The sequence below is a fragment of the Rhinoraja longicauda genome, chromosome 13, assembly GCF_053455715.1.
Source record: "Rhinoraja longicauda isolate Sanriku21f chromosome 13, sRhiLon1.1, whole genome shotgun sequence".
NCBI classification, from domain to species: Eukaryota; Metazoa; Chordata; class Chondrichthyes; order Rajiformes; family Arhynchobatidae; genus Rhinoraja; species Rhinoraja longicauda.
In genome coordinates this window covers 42,381,993-42,399,557 of record NC_135965.1, presented here as the reverse complement: position 1 = coordinate 42,399,557, position 17,565 = coordinate 42,381,993, and the positions used below count along the sequence as shown (strand labels likewise).

Genomic DNA, 17,565 nt, shown 5'->3' with positions numbered 1-17,565 from the left:
TTTGTCATATGAATCCGGAACAATTGATAAGTCAGTGTCACTGTTATGTTAAAGACACCTGCCATTTATTAAATAGCCATCGAATGGGCAACACTACACAATGTTGTTTGCCGGGGAGAGGAGGGTGATTTTGTTGCGCGCTTCCCCCCCCCTGGGTCTCTGGCACAGTGAGGAAGCAGCTCTATCAGCTGCACCACTGTGCCGACTATTGTTACATAACTTTCTAACGACATTCATATACAACAGTGTGGCCTATCATATTGGGCCAAAGGGCTTGTTCCTGTGTTGTATTCCAAGACAACTCGGGTAGAATTAATGTAAAATTCATATTGTTAGAATTTGATTCAGTGCAAATCAAAAACATGAAATTGTAGAAAGTGCAGTAAAACAATTTCATAGTTTTATTATTTTTATAAACAGCCCTTTCAGAAAATCAGAGCTTAATTCTACAAAGCACCACTATAGTGTAATTGTTGGAATAAATGAAACAAATTTGCAATAAGTCAAAGATTAAATAACCTGTTTTTTAAAAAGTCATGATTGTGAGGACCAGGACTGTTCAGGAGAGTATAGATAAGGCTCTCTAATCATATTCAAATAGTGCCGCGCATTTCTTTATGCAAGGATGTCAGTTAAACATTTAAGAATACAAGAGATAAGAGTAGGCGAACCGCCCTTTGAACCAACCCCATTGTTCGTCCAGATCATGAATAAGCTTTTTCACTTGCTTCTATTTTCCACCCTAATCTCTATATCTCGATTCCCTTAATGCTCAGAAATCAATGATTCTGTTTCAAATAAACTCAAGGACAACATCCCATCCTCTGGTAAAGAGATTCCATGCGTTTCACTGCCTTTTAAATTAAGAAATATATTGGAATTCTAAACAGTTCGCCCCTTTTTTGGAAATTATGTTCTCCTGTTCCTAGAATTATGAACCAGGTTTGGAAACAATCTCACTATCTTGAGCCTGTCAGGTTCTTTTAGAATTTTTGCAAGATTCAATGAAACATTATTATTCTGATCATTAACTAACCTCTTGTGTGGGACCTTATTGGAAATGTTTTGAAAATCAAAATACAAACTGCTAATTGCTCCCCCATATCTATTGCACAAGCCACATCTTCAAGAAACTCTGAGCAGGCAAATGTGATTTTCTTTTCATAAATCCCTACAAATTCTGCAATTGTTCTTTTCAAGCCATTCTCATTTTTTCTCAATTTCTTAAAATATAGGAAGCCATTTGGCCGACCAAATGTCTGCTGGTTCTTGAAGAATTTCCACCTGTTTAACTCCCGCCTTTGTCTGCAAGTTATTCCCTCTCGTATCCTCTTGATTCTGGTGCCACTCGGCTACAACCGGGAGCAAGTTGCAGTAGCATACCAGCCTATTAGTGCATCTTTGAGATGCAAGGGAACTGGAGCACCAGGAGGAAATCCATGGGAGTCACAAAGAGAATGTGCACACTCCATACTAATAGCATCCAAGGTCAGGATTGAACCTGGGTTGCTGGAGGCATTGTTGGTGAGCCACTGTGCTATATTACATATTGTTACACTATGTTAAATTATATCCTTCATTCTAAATTCCAATACTTCCCAATCCTTGATAATTTGCTGACAGGTCAGTAGTTACCTATTTTTTACTATTTAATGAAGCAGGAGAGAGAAGAGTCACATATCCTGTGTTCTTATTTACAACTCCAGAATTCCTGATAACTGGAAAACAAACATAACCAGTTTCTCACAAAAAAAGCAGTGAAAGGCCTTTTTGAATGATTGTAGAGGAAAACTTGATTCAATCATGTATTTGTACTGTAAAATAAAAATTACAACCAGTAAAGCCAAGTTTCCTTCCTTAAGGAATATTAGTAAAACAGTTGAGTTTTTACAATAATCCAAAAGCATCAAAATAATTTTACAGACATTTGTAGATTTTAACTTTTTTTTAAAAAGTTAAATTCTCTAAACAGCCATGGTGAAATCAGAATTTGCATTATATGTTGTTGCTCCAGTAACATAACCATTGTACTTGCAGATCCCATCAAATCTTTGTTCAAAACATTTAATAGCGATTAAAATAACATTAAACAATAACATTATTCATTTAAAACAGATACACAACAAAATAAAAGGGTAAAAATCCAAGAAAACAGAAACCCCATTCAAATGAACAGAGGCATTCTGGATGTATCAGGTACACCTGCCATGAAGTTAAAAGGTCAGCCGTGTGTCCCTGGCTCATTAAGTTGTTGAACACAAGAGTACCTGCATCTGACCTTCAGCAGCTGAGAAAGTCTGGAGAACACTGTCTCGTGCAACACAATGGGCTGATCCAGCTCATTATGTCCAGACATTACCAGAGTTTATGTATCCAAAACCAAGTGGATCCGTTCGGCCCAAACCTCTCCTGCATTGGTGCAGCACCCTCCCCTCCCCCAAGTCCATCCCCCTTATCCCCCCCTCCACCTCCCTCCACCCCTTCCCCCAGGAGATAGATTTAAACTTTAAAATGTGAATAACTTTTTTAAAAAAACCAATTTCAACGAAACCTCTTCCATTAGCACCAAAGGGCCGACGGTGAGTAAGGTGGGCCTAAAATTGTCGTGCTATTGTTCAGGAACAAACAAACAAACAAGAGTTTTAGTATATAGATAGGTAGATATTAACAGTGTAAGGTTTCACAGTACAAGCATTAACGGTAGGTTTGTGGCATTACTGCCATATTCTCTGCTCTACATTTGAATGTTTATTTAATGTAAAGGGCACGACTAAACTCAATTATGGTCAACTGTATTCACTAGTGAAAAAGACAGCAATACCCAAAGGATTTTTTAAAAAGTTTAATCAAAATAAAATTATCATTAACAATGTGTGCAATTCATATGTTGATAAAATATGTCTGAAGACAAACCAATTTGCTTATTTGTTCAGAAAATTGTTGATTGCCTAACTGCAGCTTTAATAGTGGTTACAGCCCATTCACAACCATAAAATCAGAGGACAACCAGATTACCCAAAGATGAAAAGCTTTGTTCATTGAAACGGAGTTTTTTTTGTAATTGTGCAGATTTCTTATCTTCTCAGGTATCTTGTACGATGTAAAGCAATGGTTATTATACAATTGCAATATTTATCACTATAAATGTATTGAAAACCACCTTCTCCATGTGGAAAACAGCATGTGCAAAAATGCCTCTGTAATAGTTTATCTGTATATCTTCCATTAGAAAAGTATTGTAACAGTCTTCTGTCAGTCTATTTCATGGCTCCAGATGTAAAATTAAAAAGTTAGTGATCTTCTTTCAGTGTAATTCTTCATGTTACTTTAGTACACTCCTATATGCCAGTGCAGATCCATGGATGGTGTAATGTTCTGGTAACTGAAAGATAAACCAAAACACTGTAGGTGGATAGGTCCAAACACATTTTGTAATTAACATGTTTTACTACAAATGAATGGATAAAATTAGAGATAATTCCATTGCTTTTAAAGTAAGAATATTCTTAGTGACACTGTCAAAATATTGAGCAAATTATGACTTGATGGGTGCTCAAATTATTAAATCCTGAATGACAGCACTGAGCACAATACAAATCCCAATCACTGAAACTTTGTTCACAAAAATAAATTCAATGTAAATAAAATTATCTCAAACTGCCAAATTAACATTTTGCCAATTATTAATTTATGTGCCAAATATAAGATTGGTTAAATGTGAGATCAATAATATTTGAAAGTGGATTTACTTTTCTCAGTCAACTTTATATCAAATTTTCTCCTTACTTGTGCACCGAGTCTAGAGAGGTATCGGTTCCTTACTGCAAACGCATTCATTGGCTGTATTTTGGCCAAGTCCTCAACTTCTTGTTGACGAATGCGTTCCTCTTTCGCAGCCCTACGAAACAAATAAAATACAAAATCATCCACATGAAAAGCTTTGAACCAAGTAAAACATAGATCACTAAGATCACCGTTTTATCATCTTTTAAGATCTAGGAATCAACCACCAAGTAAGAGTTCCAACCTGTCCTCCTAAGACCAAAAGTGCCTCTTCAAATCCAGATAACTCTTGCGTATTTGCACATATTCCTTATTCGTGTGTCTTCCAAATTTAATACAGATGATTGAAAAGTGCTTCTTACGTTTTTATTTAACTCAGTCATACAGTTACACAGCACAGAAACAGGCCCTTTGGCCCAACTCATCCATGCTGACTGAGGTACCTCCTTGAGTGAGCACTATTTGCCTGTATTTTGTCCATATCCCTCCTATCTATGAACCTTTACTGTCTATAAATTTGTCCACGTCTTTTAAAGCCTGGGGGAAAAAAACATGAATATTCACCTTATGCCTCTCATGACTGTATAAATGTCTAAAAGGTTGCCCCTCCTTTTCTCCAGGGAAAACAGTCCCAATCCATCCAGTCTCTCTTCAAAACTCGAGTTCCAGCAATATCCTTCAAGCTCTAGCAACATCATTTCTGCACCCTCAAGCTTAATCACATCCTTCCAATAGTATGGTGACCCGAAATACGATATAACTTTATTTAAGTTGTAAAGTTTGATAGCTACAGGGAACGATGATCTCCTGTCGCGTTTTGTCTAGCAGCTTGGAGAGATGCACACAATACTCCACGTGTGGCTGACCAACATCCTTTACAGCTGTAATATGACATCCCAACTCTTGTACTCATTGCTCCAGTTGATGAAGGCAAGCACGAACATGAAGCCACACACCATCTTTGCTATCTTGTGTATCAGTGTAGCCATGTGCTTGTGTCCCATTGACACTGTTCTACAACACTCTGCAGAGTCCTGTGCTGAGCAAGTCCTCCTTGATTTAACTTACCAAAATCCATCACCTCACACTTGTCAAGTTAAATTCTGCCTGCCGTTCTTTTGCCTACTTTCCCAGTTGATCTAGATCTCTTACAATCTTGGACAATCTTCTCCACTGTTCACCCTACTACCAACTATGTTGGCATCTGCAAACACATTAATAATGTCACCAACATTATCATAAAAAATATTAATATTAGTACGTGTCAGAGGTTATGGGGAGAAGGCAGGAGAATGGGGTTAGGAGGGAGAGATAGATTGGCCATGATTGAATGGCAGAGCAGACTTGATGGGCCGAAAGGCCGAATTCTAATCCTATCACTTATGATCTTATGATTAACACGAGACACAACCGAGAACACAGCACCAATCTCTGCAGCACAACATTATGCTTCCGATCTGAAAAACACTCCAGTACCACTCTCTGACACCTGCCACCAAGTCATTTTGCATCCACTTGGCTCGCTCACCCTTAATCCCATGTGATCTTACCTTCCCGAGCAGTCTACCATGCAAGACCTATCCATCCACATCAACCATATTGCTGTAATAAATATAACGTTACATTCGAAGATCTGCTCAGAGTATATGCATAGTGTAATGCGAACAAAGACTGAAATGTTAAGCATAAACCAAGAGAGTCCTCACCAAGCAGAATGACTATCAACTGTTATGTATTTTTGTTAACCAATGAACATTTTAGATAAAACATTTGGAGTTTATTAGTAAACTGTTGGTTTAGTTTAACGTACAAAACCATTATAAAGAGTACTTGGTACAGGTGATTTTCTTAAAAAGTTCAAATTCAAGTCTTAGCTCAATTAGAATTAAAAACAGCAATTACTGAAATGCAATTTGATTCTTTGAAGCAAATACAAATTAATGCTACTTGTCTCCATCAAATGGAAGCTAAATTACAATCAAAAGATAAATACGGAGCTGGCCAGCAGTCTAACATTAATAAAGTGCATTATAAGACACAAGTCAAATACAAAAGTAAAGTATCACTGTGCACATGAAGAGACTTTTAATACACTCATTCTAATTACTTCACTGGCAGTATTAATTTGCACCCAGTTTTAACAAGCAGCTAATTTTTTAAAAACACCAATAATTACTTTCAGCTTGGCATTGTTTCAAGACAAAACTTTCATCATTATTTGCTTGCAAGTCTGTTATGCAAGTGGTTCTGAGAATAAATTCTTAATTGTAAAACTTACCCATTCTCAAGGAATACCCACTCAAATGTAAGAGAAACAGGAATTGCGGGATTGCTCCAGATGCACCATTTTACAAACATTTGAAAAAAATTCTAAGCAGACAGTAACTCATTATTTCTATTTAAAAATAAGTGAATGTGTTGAAAGCATTTAACAGTCTCCTAAAATAGAATTATAAATTTTGCTACTTGCTTTTTGATGTGTTACAATCAATGGCAACATAATAATCTTTATTTAATCTAAGTGCTTTCTTTCCCCCCTCTTCCAAAACCTGTAAGTATATTAAAATATTTTCTTCATGTTGATGTTTTGAAGAAGAAAGGTTGAGTACTTCTGGCCGAGGGCTGCTAGTCCTAATTCTCATCTGTAAGAAATTGTGGTGAAAGTTACTATTATAAATCAGCTACATGGAATTATGAACACTAACATGACCACTGATGGGTTTCTATTCCAGTTAAACAATAACTGTGCTACTGTGCCTAGTCAATGCTTCAGACTTTACCAAACAATGCAATTCAAAAAATGCAGACCTTTCAATCCAAGTAACCATAGGGTTCAACAGCACATCTAAAAGCCAAAGTAACGACAAAAATACGCTGAAGAAAACATTGAAGGCAACACTGCACATTAATTTTAAGTATCAGGCGTGTAGAATGTGATTGATTCAGATTTGAGCAAGAACATTTATTTTAGAGAGAGTAAAAGGGGTAAGAAACTGTCGAAGTTCAAAAGGCTCAAATTACATAAATAGATTTTATAGGTGTATATGGTGAAATAAAATATGGTGAAGAGAATTTTTAAACTGGCTTTTGATGTCATGTTGACCTTTCACTTTTACGATCAGCTTGATATGGGACAAAAGTCTAACCAAACATCTTTAATTCAAAAATGCTGAATGCATTTCCAAATTATTCAGGGCCTGACAGGAGATAATCCTGACCAAAAAGAAAAGGTAAGCTTCCCTTAAAGTGCTTCAGCATCTGTTTGGACAGATCTGGGAAAATAGTGACACAATCAAATAACTTTTTAGAAATGGTTTTCGCACTAGAAATGCTTCAAGTCCAAAAGCAGCAGTAAAGCCAAGAATGTTAAAGAATTTGTAAACAAGATCAAAAGTCAACAACCTAGCTGCCGTTTTCATCTCTATGGTGTTCTCAAATAGAATGGTGGTAATTATTATAAAGTAAAAGGTCATAAAAGATTTCCCATAAATGCTCAATTCAGTGCCAAATTTATTAATCGTCCTAAAAGTGAGATAGTTGTTGCACTTTTAAATTAATTTTTTTATTTTTAAACCCAAGAACTAGCTAAATCTTATCAAAATGTCACAATTTACCACGTAACATTCCTTGAAGGTAGCAGATTAGAATGCGGAGAGGAAGCTGTCACTGCATCCAAACCACTGCTGCACAAGCCCAAGGTCACCAAGACCGAAGCATGAAATCATTAATAGTGACATTTCACTTTGATTCAAAGAAAACCTCACGACTAGCCCCACCATTGCAATATTGATACTAAGCAAATACTTTATGGCAATATTTCAGCACACATTTTTGTGCCCAACAATCAGAGCATGATTGATGATAAATTGAGCTCTACAGCATTGCTATACTTATTCCATAAATTGTGACTTGGGTCATTTGAAACTCAATTCTCCAGCAAGCGTCAAAAGATGCATCAGGAGTCACATCTCCGAAGTCTAAACCCTGATTGAAAAGTCCATCCGATGGAAGGTAACTGCCAGCTATTTATTGAATGCTGTAACAAAGGGGAGCTCAAAAATTGTCAGATAGCAATGAGCATATACAAGTTATAGATATAAATTTGTAGATAGGATAAAATAAATTATGTTCAAGTTTTCAGATCAACAAAAGCTCTTTTGTGCTTTCGCTGTATCTCAGAGTTCTGTAAGCTGCTGCTCCCTCTTTTTCCCCCTATTTGAAACGAGTGAGTGAGAGAGACTTGCAAGTTTAAAATAAACTAACAACTGAGACCCCAGAATGCAATGGTATTATTTTGACTAGTTATTCTGGACCCTAACCAAACCAATTCAATTACTATTAAATTCACCAAATACTTTTAAAGCAAAGAATTCACAAAATGACTGCAAATCCGATGCATTGTTCAACAATCGTGTCTTTAAAATATTTGCAATACTTGTAATTTTACATTCATAAAATATTTGAAGTAGACTACAAAAATTGGATTCTCTACATATAACCACCAGTTCCAAAGAACCCCCCCACACTATTTCCCCACTCTTTGTTTTTACAGTACTCGTAGCTATCTGTTATTTTAACAAATTCATTTCCTGAACAGTCTCACCAATGACCAACTGTAAACATATCTAAACAACCAATCACTCGATAGTTGGGATTTTTTAATAAAAAACAACCAAATATCATAAATTATCAAACTCCCAAGTTTAAAAAAAAATACCTGGTGAACCTGCATGCCATCACAAAAGTTTTTTCAACAAAAGCTTGCCAATCAAAATCAGGTAATTTCTTCAGATTTCAAAGCACAAACAAAATCTCAGACTCATGGTTTCAATCTGATCAAATTATTTCACAATTCCCTTCAAGTCGAAATGATTGCCAGTAAAAGGTCACTGTATTAAGTTTCTGGAAAAAAACAAATTTGTAGATAATGCTAAAAAGGAGGGAAAGTATTTCGAAAACCGAGGACAAACATGGCTTCCTGTGATGCAAAGTAAAAATTCCAACTATATCTTCGGTGAATATTAGGTTAAACTTGGTAGCTAATTTATGGAACAAACTGGAATCTTCAAAAAGCCTCAATGAACTTGGTTAGCCTGGCTGTATGGTAATTTGCATATCACTGTACCTTAATTGGTACATGTGACAATATAAGACCTTTGAAACCTTTGAAGTCCAATTTCTACCACAAAACCATGGTTGGCAAGTGGAACTGGAGCACAGTTAATCATATAGCTATTTCTTAAAAATACACCTCAGGCTATTTATAAATATCTGGACATTGACGGGGCCAGGAGAAGGTTGCCTGTCAATACTTGATCTATGAAACTGGCAGACAAGGTGGAATTTGAAACCTCAGGAGAAACTCAATAAAGCATTTTACCCAAGAGATGGAAATTTTATGTCCTTTATAACAGACATGAAAAATTACAAGTTTAACTATCAATTGACGGACACAACCACAGCATACCAATTCGCTATTTATTTTTCTCCAAGTATTCTGGGAATAACAGGTATATATGATAAGCTGCTGTTTAGGACAACTAATCCCCTTGTTTCCACAATTACAAATCACCGTATCTATTCTGCACTTTACCAGCATCTAATAATGATTGCAGCCATAAAACGTTGCAATTTCTACTGAAAATGTGAAAAGCAGTTGAAGCAGTTTAGAAGCTGGGTTTTTGATACCACAATGCAATGAGCAGAAATAACAGAGATTCATCCCCTTCAGGAACCCAGAGATAAAATTGGATACTATTCATAACATATACCACGAGCCTAATGTATTCCTTCCTAATCTTTTGAACACAACAATTCCGACAGAACAGATGATAAAAGTCAAAAGCTTAAACAAAATGGTGCTTGCAGAGCAGATGTACACAAAAAGAGCCAACGGTAAGCAAAGTAAACACTGCTTTTGCAATGAACATCACTTCAGAGCATGCTTGAGATTTGCAAATAAGTTTCACAATTTACTGGTCTAGTTTCTTAAAGTAATCAACATTTTGGTTAAAAACTGAAGCCATAGGGGATTATTATGAGTAACATTCATTTCACTGCAACCATGTTAAACGGTAAAACGAAAGATATGTGCAATAAGATTAGGGACAAAACAGGAATCGGTTTTGGTACATATTTAAGGGTCAATTTAAGTGTATTACATTTTAATACATCACATTTTGCAAATTCTTCTAATGCTCCTTCCACGATGAATTTAACATTTTAACACTGGACTGAATCCCTTCAAGAAAGTCATTAAAATAACCAAAACATACAAAATTGCAATGGTATTGTCTTCCTTCATCACAGTTTAGACCAGTCATGATATTCTTGTAAAAATATTGAAACATACATTGCAATTTTCCTGTAGTACTATCCGACAGTCACTTAATATTTACAACCAAAATTATTCCGATCAACCCATAATGTGCATGCTACCATTCCAACAAAAATGGACAAACTCAGCTTGAAATGATGCCCCACTATTACAAAACAAAAGTAGTTGGCAGTCTTAAGAATTAAAATGGTACCCTCGTCAAGTTTCTACCAATTTAGACACTTGCGTGATTTTACATTGCAGCCAGAAACAATCAAATAATTGAATGCTGCGACACAGGAAACCTGCTTTCAGAATGCAGAGATGTCAACCATTATTTTCCAAAGGAACAGAGCCCTAAAGCAGAACTTGCTGCCTCTTAGGTTTTCAGAAATCTCTTTTGCTTATGTTGATGGACATGGCACGATAAAAATCTTTTTTTTGTTCAGAAATATCAGAGCAATAAAATTTTGTTGCCTCTTGCAAGAAAGATCATGAATGGTGAAATAAAGTTCATAAGTGATAAGAGTAGAATCAGGCCATTCAGCCCAAGTCTACTCTGCCATTCCATAATGGCTGGTCTACCTCCCCCTCCTAACCCCATTCTCCTGCCTTCTCCCCATTACCCCTGACACCCGTACTGATCAAGAATCTATCTATCTCTGCCTTAAAAATATCAATTGACAGCCTTCTGTGGCAATGAATTCCACAGATTCATCACCCTGAAACATTTTCTAAAACAGAAAATACTGAAATGCTGTGCAAATCAGACAGAGGGAAAAGAGAGTTATCAGTTCAACTCAAAGATGCTGCAGTCATCTCCTTTTGCAGAATGTTGTCGTCCGGGTAATATTGCATACGGGCAGAGGAGACTTCATAAGTTATGAAATTAGATGAATACTGGGCAATCAGTGAACACCCCATTTATGCTTTGGATAGAATATCAATGATGTGGTAGCTGAAGTTATTAGAAGTTAAGACACTTCCCATGGAATGCCTGAAGTACTGTCCAACACCTACACCCTTCTCTTTGTGCTGAGCAATGCTCCTCCTTTCAAGGTCATTTCACGGTCTTTAGTTTTCCCCTATATCCCAATAAACCACAATCGTTTCCCTTCTTCCTGTGGCTTTAATTTAACCTGGGCAGCTTGATGCCATAAACTGATAATTGCTGCCTTAATATCCATAGCAGTTGTTCTCAACTCACATCTAGAATGCAGCCACTTATTCCCTGTTTGAACCAAGGTTACGATAAAGTCTGGAAGCCAGAGCCTCTGTCAGAAGCCAGTTGAATATGTTGACCGTGTGATAGCACCATAGGTGATCATTTTGGTGAGAGCAAGCAGATGGCTCAGTAATTGGCCAGGCTACATTTTAATGCTTTCTGCGTACAATCAATTTTTAGGTAGTTTTCCATTTTGTACGGCAGATGCCAGTGCATTCTGGAAGAGACAGCTCAGAAGCATGGATTGCTGTTAAGTACATCTCTTCCGTATATGGCTAATATTTTGTTAAGTCCCATAATTTCAGTTACATTCAGGTACGTAGCCATTGTTTAATTTCAAACTGATTGAAGACTGGCATCCATGATAGTGTGATACTCAGGACCATGGCAAGATGGACCATCCAAAGAGTTGTTTTGGCTAAGGACAGCTCCAAAGGTTTAAGCCTAACTTTTTTTGCTACATCCGTTCATGGAACTGCTGCCACCTACTTCTCTTCATGTTTGCTACCATCAACCATCAGCTGCCAAAGGAATTTCGAAATGATTTATTTGTCACAGGATCAATTAGTTGTCTCGAGCGTGCTGTTTACCTCATTCAACATGCATGCAGCCATGTGTAACAGATTCATATTTTGCTGCACCTGCTTTTGTTCCTGTCATATTTTCCTATATTTCTTAAGGGGTTGTGATTGATTAAACCTGCTTGATGGTATCAGAGTGAAAATGCTAGACCATAACATTACAGACTAGATATAATTCTGCTGCCCCTGAAGACTTACTACACTGAGCTCTCAGATCTGTTCTAGATGTGTCCTACTTAGCACAACATCGGTGCAATGTAACACAAAAAGAAGATCGAATTCATTTCCACAACAGCCACCCACTTATTCCAAATTGTCTTCTATATATTTATTTGTGAAAGGCTAATTAGGTATTTAGGTTAGATTGGGTTCAGACATTGGGTTTTCCTTTATCTTGCATGTTTCAGCACTTGCCTCAAGGCCAGTCAGGAAGCCAGATCTTTCATGACCGAGAGCTTAACACCATTAAGTTGCTGACGGTCCAATACATTTCGGCCATATATTTGTTTGCTTTCAATATAACCTATGAAATCATAACAAAACCACAATATATCCAATCCCATGGATGCTACCATCAAGGTGGTGGTACAGGAGCCTAATGACTGTCACCTCCAGGTGCAAGTGAAGCTTTCATCCGTCAACCATCAGGGTTCTGAAACCACACCCTGCATAACTCTAACCCTAACTGCAACCCTCCTTCAGCACCAAACCACTGCAAACTTTGCACTAATATGGTTGCTCGATGTACTTGGTTTTTGCATGAACATAGTCTAATTGACTTTGAATACTAATAAATTATTCTATTTTTACGTTTGTTGTTGTTGTCATGTTTAATGTGCCTGTAAAACTGCCGCAACTAAGAATTTCTTTGTTCCAGTTCATATTCGGTGCATCTGACAAATAGTTTTCCCCCGAATAGTACTTACTCTGCTGCAGCATCAGCTTGGAGTTTTGAACGCTTCCATGCAGTCACGTTCAGGTCACCTTCTATGAAGGTCAAAAACAAAGATCGTTATCAACACTTCGAGGCTCTTTGGAATGGAAAAAAACAATGTGGGACAAAGAAAAGTTTAATTGGAATTTCATACCCGACAATAAATCCACAAAATAGAGCGCCACAACACTTATAAATGCCACTGGAAGAAAAATAAAAGACCATGGTTAGACCTTGATAAATACAACACACTAGAGCAAAATAATTTATAATCAATCAAATATATGTTAATTTTTTGTAACAAATTAAGCTTAAAAATGCTGCCTGTCAAACTTGTAGTGCAAAATAAAGTCATTCCAAAGCCTTTATGTCTTGAACTATAAAACACAAATGCAATTATATAAATTTTGATTCTAGGTTAAGGAGATTATTTTATTTTAAATCACCATCACCCATTAGCACTTTCTAAGAAAGAAACGCATCCAGATGAGAAAAGGAAAAATATAAGCATTGTGGTAAACGTCTTAAATTCCAGGCAAAAAACACACAAAGTGCTAGAGTAACTCACCGGGTCAGGCAGCATCTCTGGAGAACATGGAGAGGTGATGTTTCAGGTCAGGTGCCGACCAGTTAGTCGGAAGAAGGATCCCGACCCAAAACATCACCTATCCACGTTTTCCTGACCTCCAGCTCTTTGTGCCTTTCTCTATAAAACAGCACCTGCAGTTCCTTGTTTCTAATTAAATTCCTGGCTACAAATACATTTTGTAAGTAAACTCACTACAATTCACCAACCAGGGAAAGCATGTGGGGAAGTGACTGTTTCCCCAACAACTCCCCAGCAAAGGGACAAATTAAATAAAGTAATGCCTGAACATCAAGAGTGGCCAGTTATTTTTAAAATATTGAAGTAGAAACAAACTAAAGCCTGTTTTCTTCTAATCAAGGCATTCTTTGTAAATAGTGAAATTAAGATGGCCTTCAACCGATCAGTGAGGCTCAATTTCTCACATATCCTTTTTTTTAAATCGTTTTTTTTAAAAGATGACTGTGTTTTGCATCGTAGCTTCATGATTTTTAGGATCAATGCAGTGCCATTTTGAATACCTGAAATTGTAGTTTAGTTATATGAAGTGAACAGATTGATCCATGTAAAAATTCAATTACCATTCACTTAGGTCATCATCCCAAGCAAAACAACCAATTAACTACCAAATATGAAAACAAAACACAGAATGTATAATGCTTACCACAGAGACAAGCACAAAAAAAAACTTCAAGTAGAAGGTACCCTTTTGAATCCAATAAAGAACCTGCAATGATTGCAACCACTGCAAGACCCAGATTTTGTATGGACTGCATGCTGAAATGACATGTTCAAATATTTTAAATGGATAACAAATAACTACAATTAAGTCGACAAATAGCTAAATTGTCCACACAAAACTGTGCGTTTTGAAATGCTTAAGTGTTTGTGAATACATGAAACTGGAGAGTTCTTAACAAAAAACATGCAAGATGTGTGGTTTTAAGAAAAATGAAACCAAAAATGAGGATCTTCCCCAGACTGACAATTTCAGAACTTAATCTCATATAGTCATAGTACAGCACAGAAACAGCCCATCTATTATCTAGCTGGAAAGGGTACAGAGAATATTTACAAGGATATTGCCAGAGGTAGAGGGTCTGAGCTGTAGGGAGAGATTGGGTAGGCTGGGACTCTATTCCTTGGAGTGCAGGAGGATAAGGGGTGATCTTATTGAGTTGTATAAAATCATGAGAGGAATGGAATAGATCGGGTAGATACAGAGTCTCTTGTCCAGAGTAGGTGAATCGAGGACCAGAGAACATTGGTTTAAGGTGAAGGGGAAAAGATTTAATAGGAATCTGAGAGGTAACTTTTTCCACACGAAGGGTGGTGGGTGTATGGAGCTGCCGGAGGAGGTAGTTGAGGCAGGGACAATCCCAACATTTCAGAAACAGTTAAGACAGGTACTTGGATAAGACAGGTTTGCAGGGATATAGACCTAACGCAGGTAGGTGGGACATGTGTAGCTGGGACATGTTGGCTGGTGTGAACAAGTTGGGCCGAAGGGCCTGTTTCTGTATTGTATCACTCTATGGCTCATCCATGAGGTTTAACCATGCTAATCCCATCTGACGACATTAGGCCTGGATCCCACTATACCTTTCCTATCCAAACACCCGTCCAATCAGTCATTGTATCTGCCCCATCATCACCTGCGGCAACTTGCTCCAGATTTCTCAACCCTCTGATGAAAATAATCTACCCCACAAATCTCCTTTGAACTTCTCCCCTCCTAACTTAAAGCTCTTATATTCAACCTTTTATTGGTCCTCTTATATAGGACCTCACTGCCCTGGAAAGTCATCCCCACCTGCACCAGTTCTTTAGCCACACATTTACCTATTCTATCTTCCTATTTCTATACTCATGTGGTACAAAGAAACATCAGCATGCAACAAAAGCTTTTCACTGTAACTCGGTACACGTGACAATAAACTAAACTGAATTGGTGATTATACCCACAGAGGTCCTGCTTTTCAACTTTCACCCAACTCCCTAAATTTCCTTTGCAAAACTCCATCTCTCTTCTCACCCATGGCATTAATATCGATATGGATCACAACTTGCAACAGCTCAGTATTCAGCTTTACTTTTTGGCTAAGCTTCATTAGGAGAGTGAACAAACATCCTGTGCAATGCGCCACTTCAATTGCTATTTGAGCATTAGTTGTGCCACACTGAATCAAGTTTGGAGTATTACTACTTACAAGCCATAAGCTGTTCCCAGCTGGTGTTCAGGAACAACAAAGGCCACCATTGGCCACAATGCACAGGCAAGCAAAGAATACGATGCTCCCAGCAGACACTGAAATTAAAAATGTTTTTTTACCAAATATGCTTGAATACAGAACTTTCAAAACTAAATTTGGTCACAGTAAAATAAAAAGCCAAGTTGTATTTAAATATGAGAACTCTAAAAATATTTTTGACACAATCAGACTAGGTAATTCTGATAGCGGACACCAAAAGTTAAATTTTCCATATTCGAACAAAGATGTTATTCATCAAACATGATATTGATCTCAAATTACTGACATTCACTAAGAAACAAAGGAAAAATTGGATTAAGAATCCATATTTACATTTACTTTGAGCCCTAAAATATCACTGAGAATTAAGCTAAATGTTTGTTGTGGAGCATGTACCCAAATACATGATTAGGTTTTACCCATTACTCTTGTTAGGTTGAAATTTCTTTAATCACAGTTAAAGATTAATTTACAATATTAGTTCAGGTTGCAATACGAGTTAACTTGCTACTTTTATATCCACAGAATGAAAAATCTACACAGACACAATGTTTCTGGTTTCTTTAAGGTAGTTATATTGAAAATTATGTTACCATGGCAATCCAAGGGTTCCAGAAGGTGAATGCTAACATCATATGAGCAGCCAGAGTCATCAGAACAGCAGACATAACCCAAAATATATTCTTTCCGACTTTATCCACCAATATCCCCAGAAAAGGTGAAGCTGGAGCAGAGATAATGTATACAATGCTAGAAAGAAAGAAAGAAAGAAAGAAAGAAAGAAAGAATATTGAAAAGAGTATTAGTGTTCAAACATTTCTCACAAACATTTCTCTCGGTAACCAGAATTATATTGGAACAATCTGTAACATTTGAAGTTCAAAGCTAGATGCCATCTTATCCTTATGTTGACAAAAGAAGTTTAGAAAGTTTCAAAATTGAGCAATTTAAAATTAGGTTTGATAGCTGTGATCAAATTCAATTCACCACATTTCCAGCATGAATGTCATAAAATCAGACAATGTTACAGCACCAAAGAAGCCATTTGGCCTACCCTACCCTTACCCCAGTCAAAAATATATATAACTGAGTTAATGCCACTTCCCACTCCTGAAGTACAACATATTGAGTACTTTTGGAATGTGAAAATTTCAACCCACAACTCTTGGGCAGTTACACATGCATACACAATTTCCAATTTTTTTAACTCTCCATTACCCGACTGCCAACTCACTCGATTTACTGACCTCTCTTCAAAAAGAAATTTCTTTCCTGTTTGTCAGTTTTACACATTTCAGTTAAACTTCCCAATATTAAACCAATATGGCATGCTTGCCTTCATTTTTCAAGGCATTGAGTACAGGAGTCAGGAAGTCATGATGCATCATTATAGGGGTTCAGTTAGGCCACATTTGGTGCATTGTGCAGGAAGGATCTGGAGGTTTATGAAAGGGGGCAGAAGAGTTTTACCAGAATTAGGGGGCAACAACTGCACAAGGAGTTTGGACAGACTTGGATTGTTTTCTCTGAATGCAAAAGATTGAAAGGAGACCCGATAGAAGTATACAAAATTATGAGAAGCATAGATAGGGTAGACAGTCAGAACTTTTTCCACCCCAGGATGGAAATATCAAATATTACAGATACTGATTTTTTACACAATCAGCGGTACAGATTTTTTTAAAGAGAGTGATGAGTGCCTGGAACGCACTACCGGGGGGCGGATACAATAGTGGGATTTAAAAGACTTTTGGATAGGCACATGGAAATGCAAGTAGTGGGGGGATATGGAATAAATGCAGGCAGTTAAGAGTAGGTCTGAGCCACAGACATTAGGGCCGGATGGCCCGTTCCTGTGCTGTACCATTCTATGTTCCCCCACTAGAAA

The 17,565-nt window shown here is 37.1% G+C and overlaps 1 protein-coding gene across 3 annotated transcripts in view; it reads right to left on the bottom strand.

The window, feature by feature from the left end:
* Window positions 1-2,827: 2,827 nt before the first annotated feature.
* The window catches only part of mfsd1 (major facilitator superfamily domain containing 1), a 42,794-nt gene continuing 28,056 nt past the window's right edge, over window positions 2,828-17,565 (bottom strand). Inside the window, exons 11-17 of one of the 3 annotated variants that reach the window (XM_078410853.1) lie at window positions 16,271-16,427; window positions 15,636-15,733; window positions 14,090-14,202; window positions 12,994-13,041; window positions 12,832-12,892; window positions 3,787-3,898; window positions 2,828-3,382 (exon numbers count right to left, since the gene is read on the bottom strand). In XM_078410853.1, the coding sequence (XP_078266979.1) occupies window positions 3,323-3,382; window positions 3,787-3,898; window positions 12,832-12,892; window positions 12,994-13,041; window positions 14,090-14,202; window positions 15,636-15,733; window positions 16,271-16,427 (649 nt within the window). In that variant the 3' untranslated portion in view covers window positions 2,828-3,322. Of the gene's footprint in view, window positions 3,383-3,783; window positions 6,426-12,831; window positions 12,893-12,993; window positions 13,042-14,089; window positions 14,203-15,635; window positions 15,734-16,270; window positions 16,428-17,565 lie in introns of those variants that run through there. The other 2 variants (XR_013548020.1, XR_013548021.1) reach the window with 2 other exon arrangements.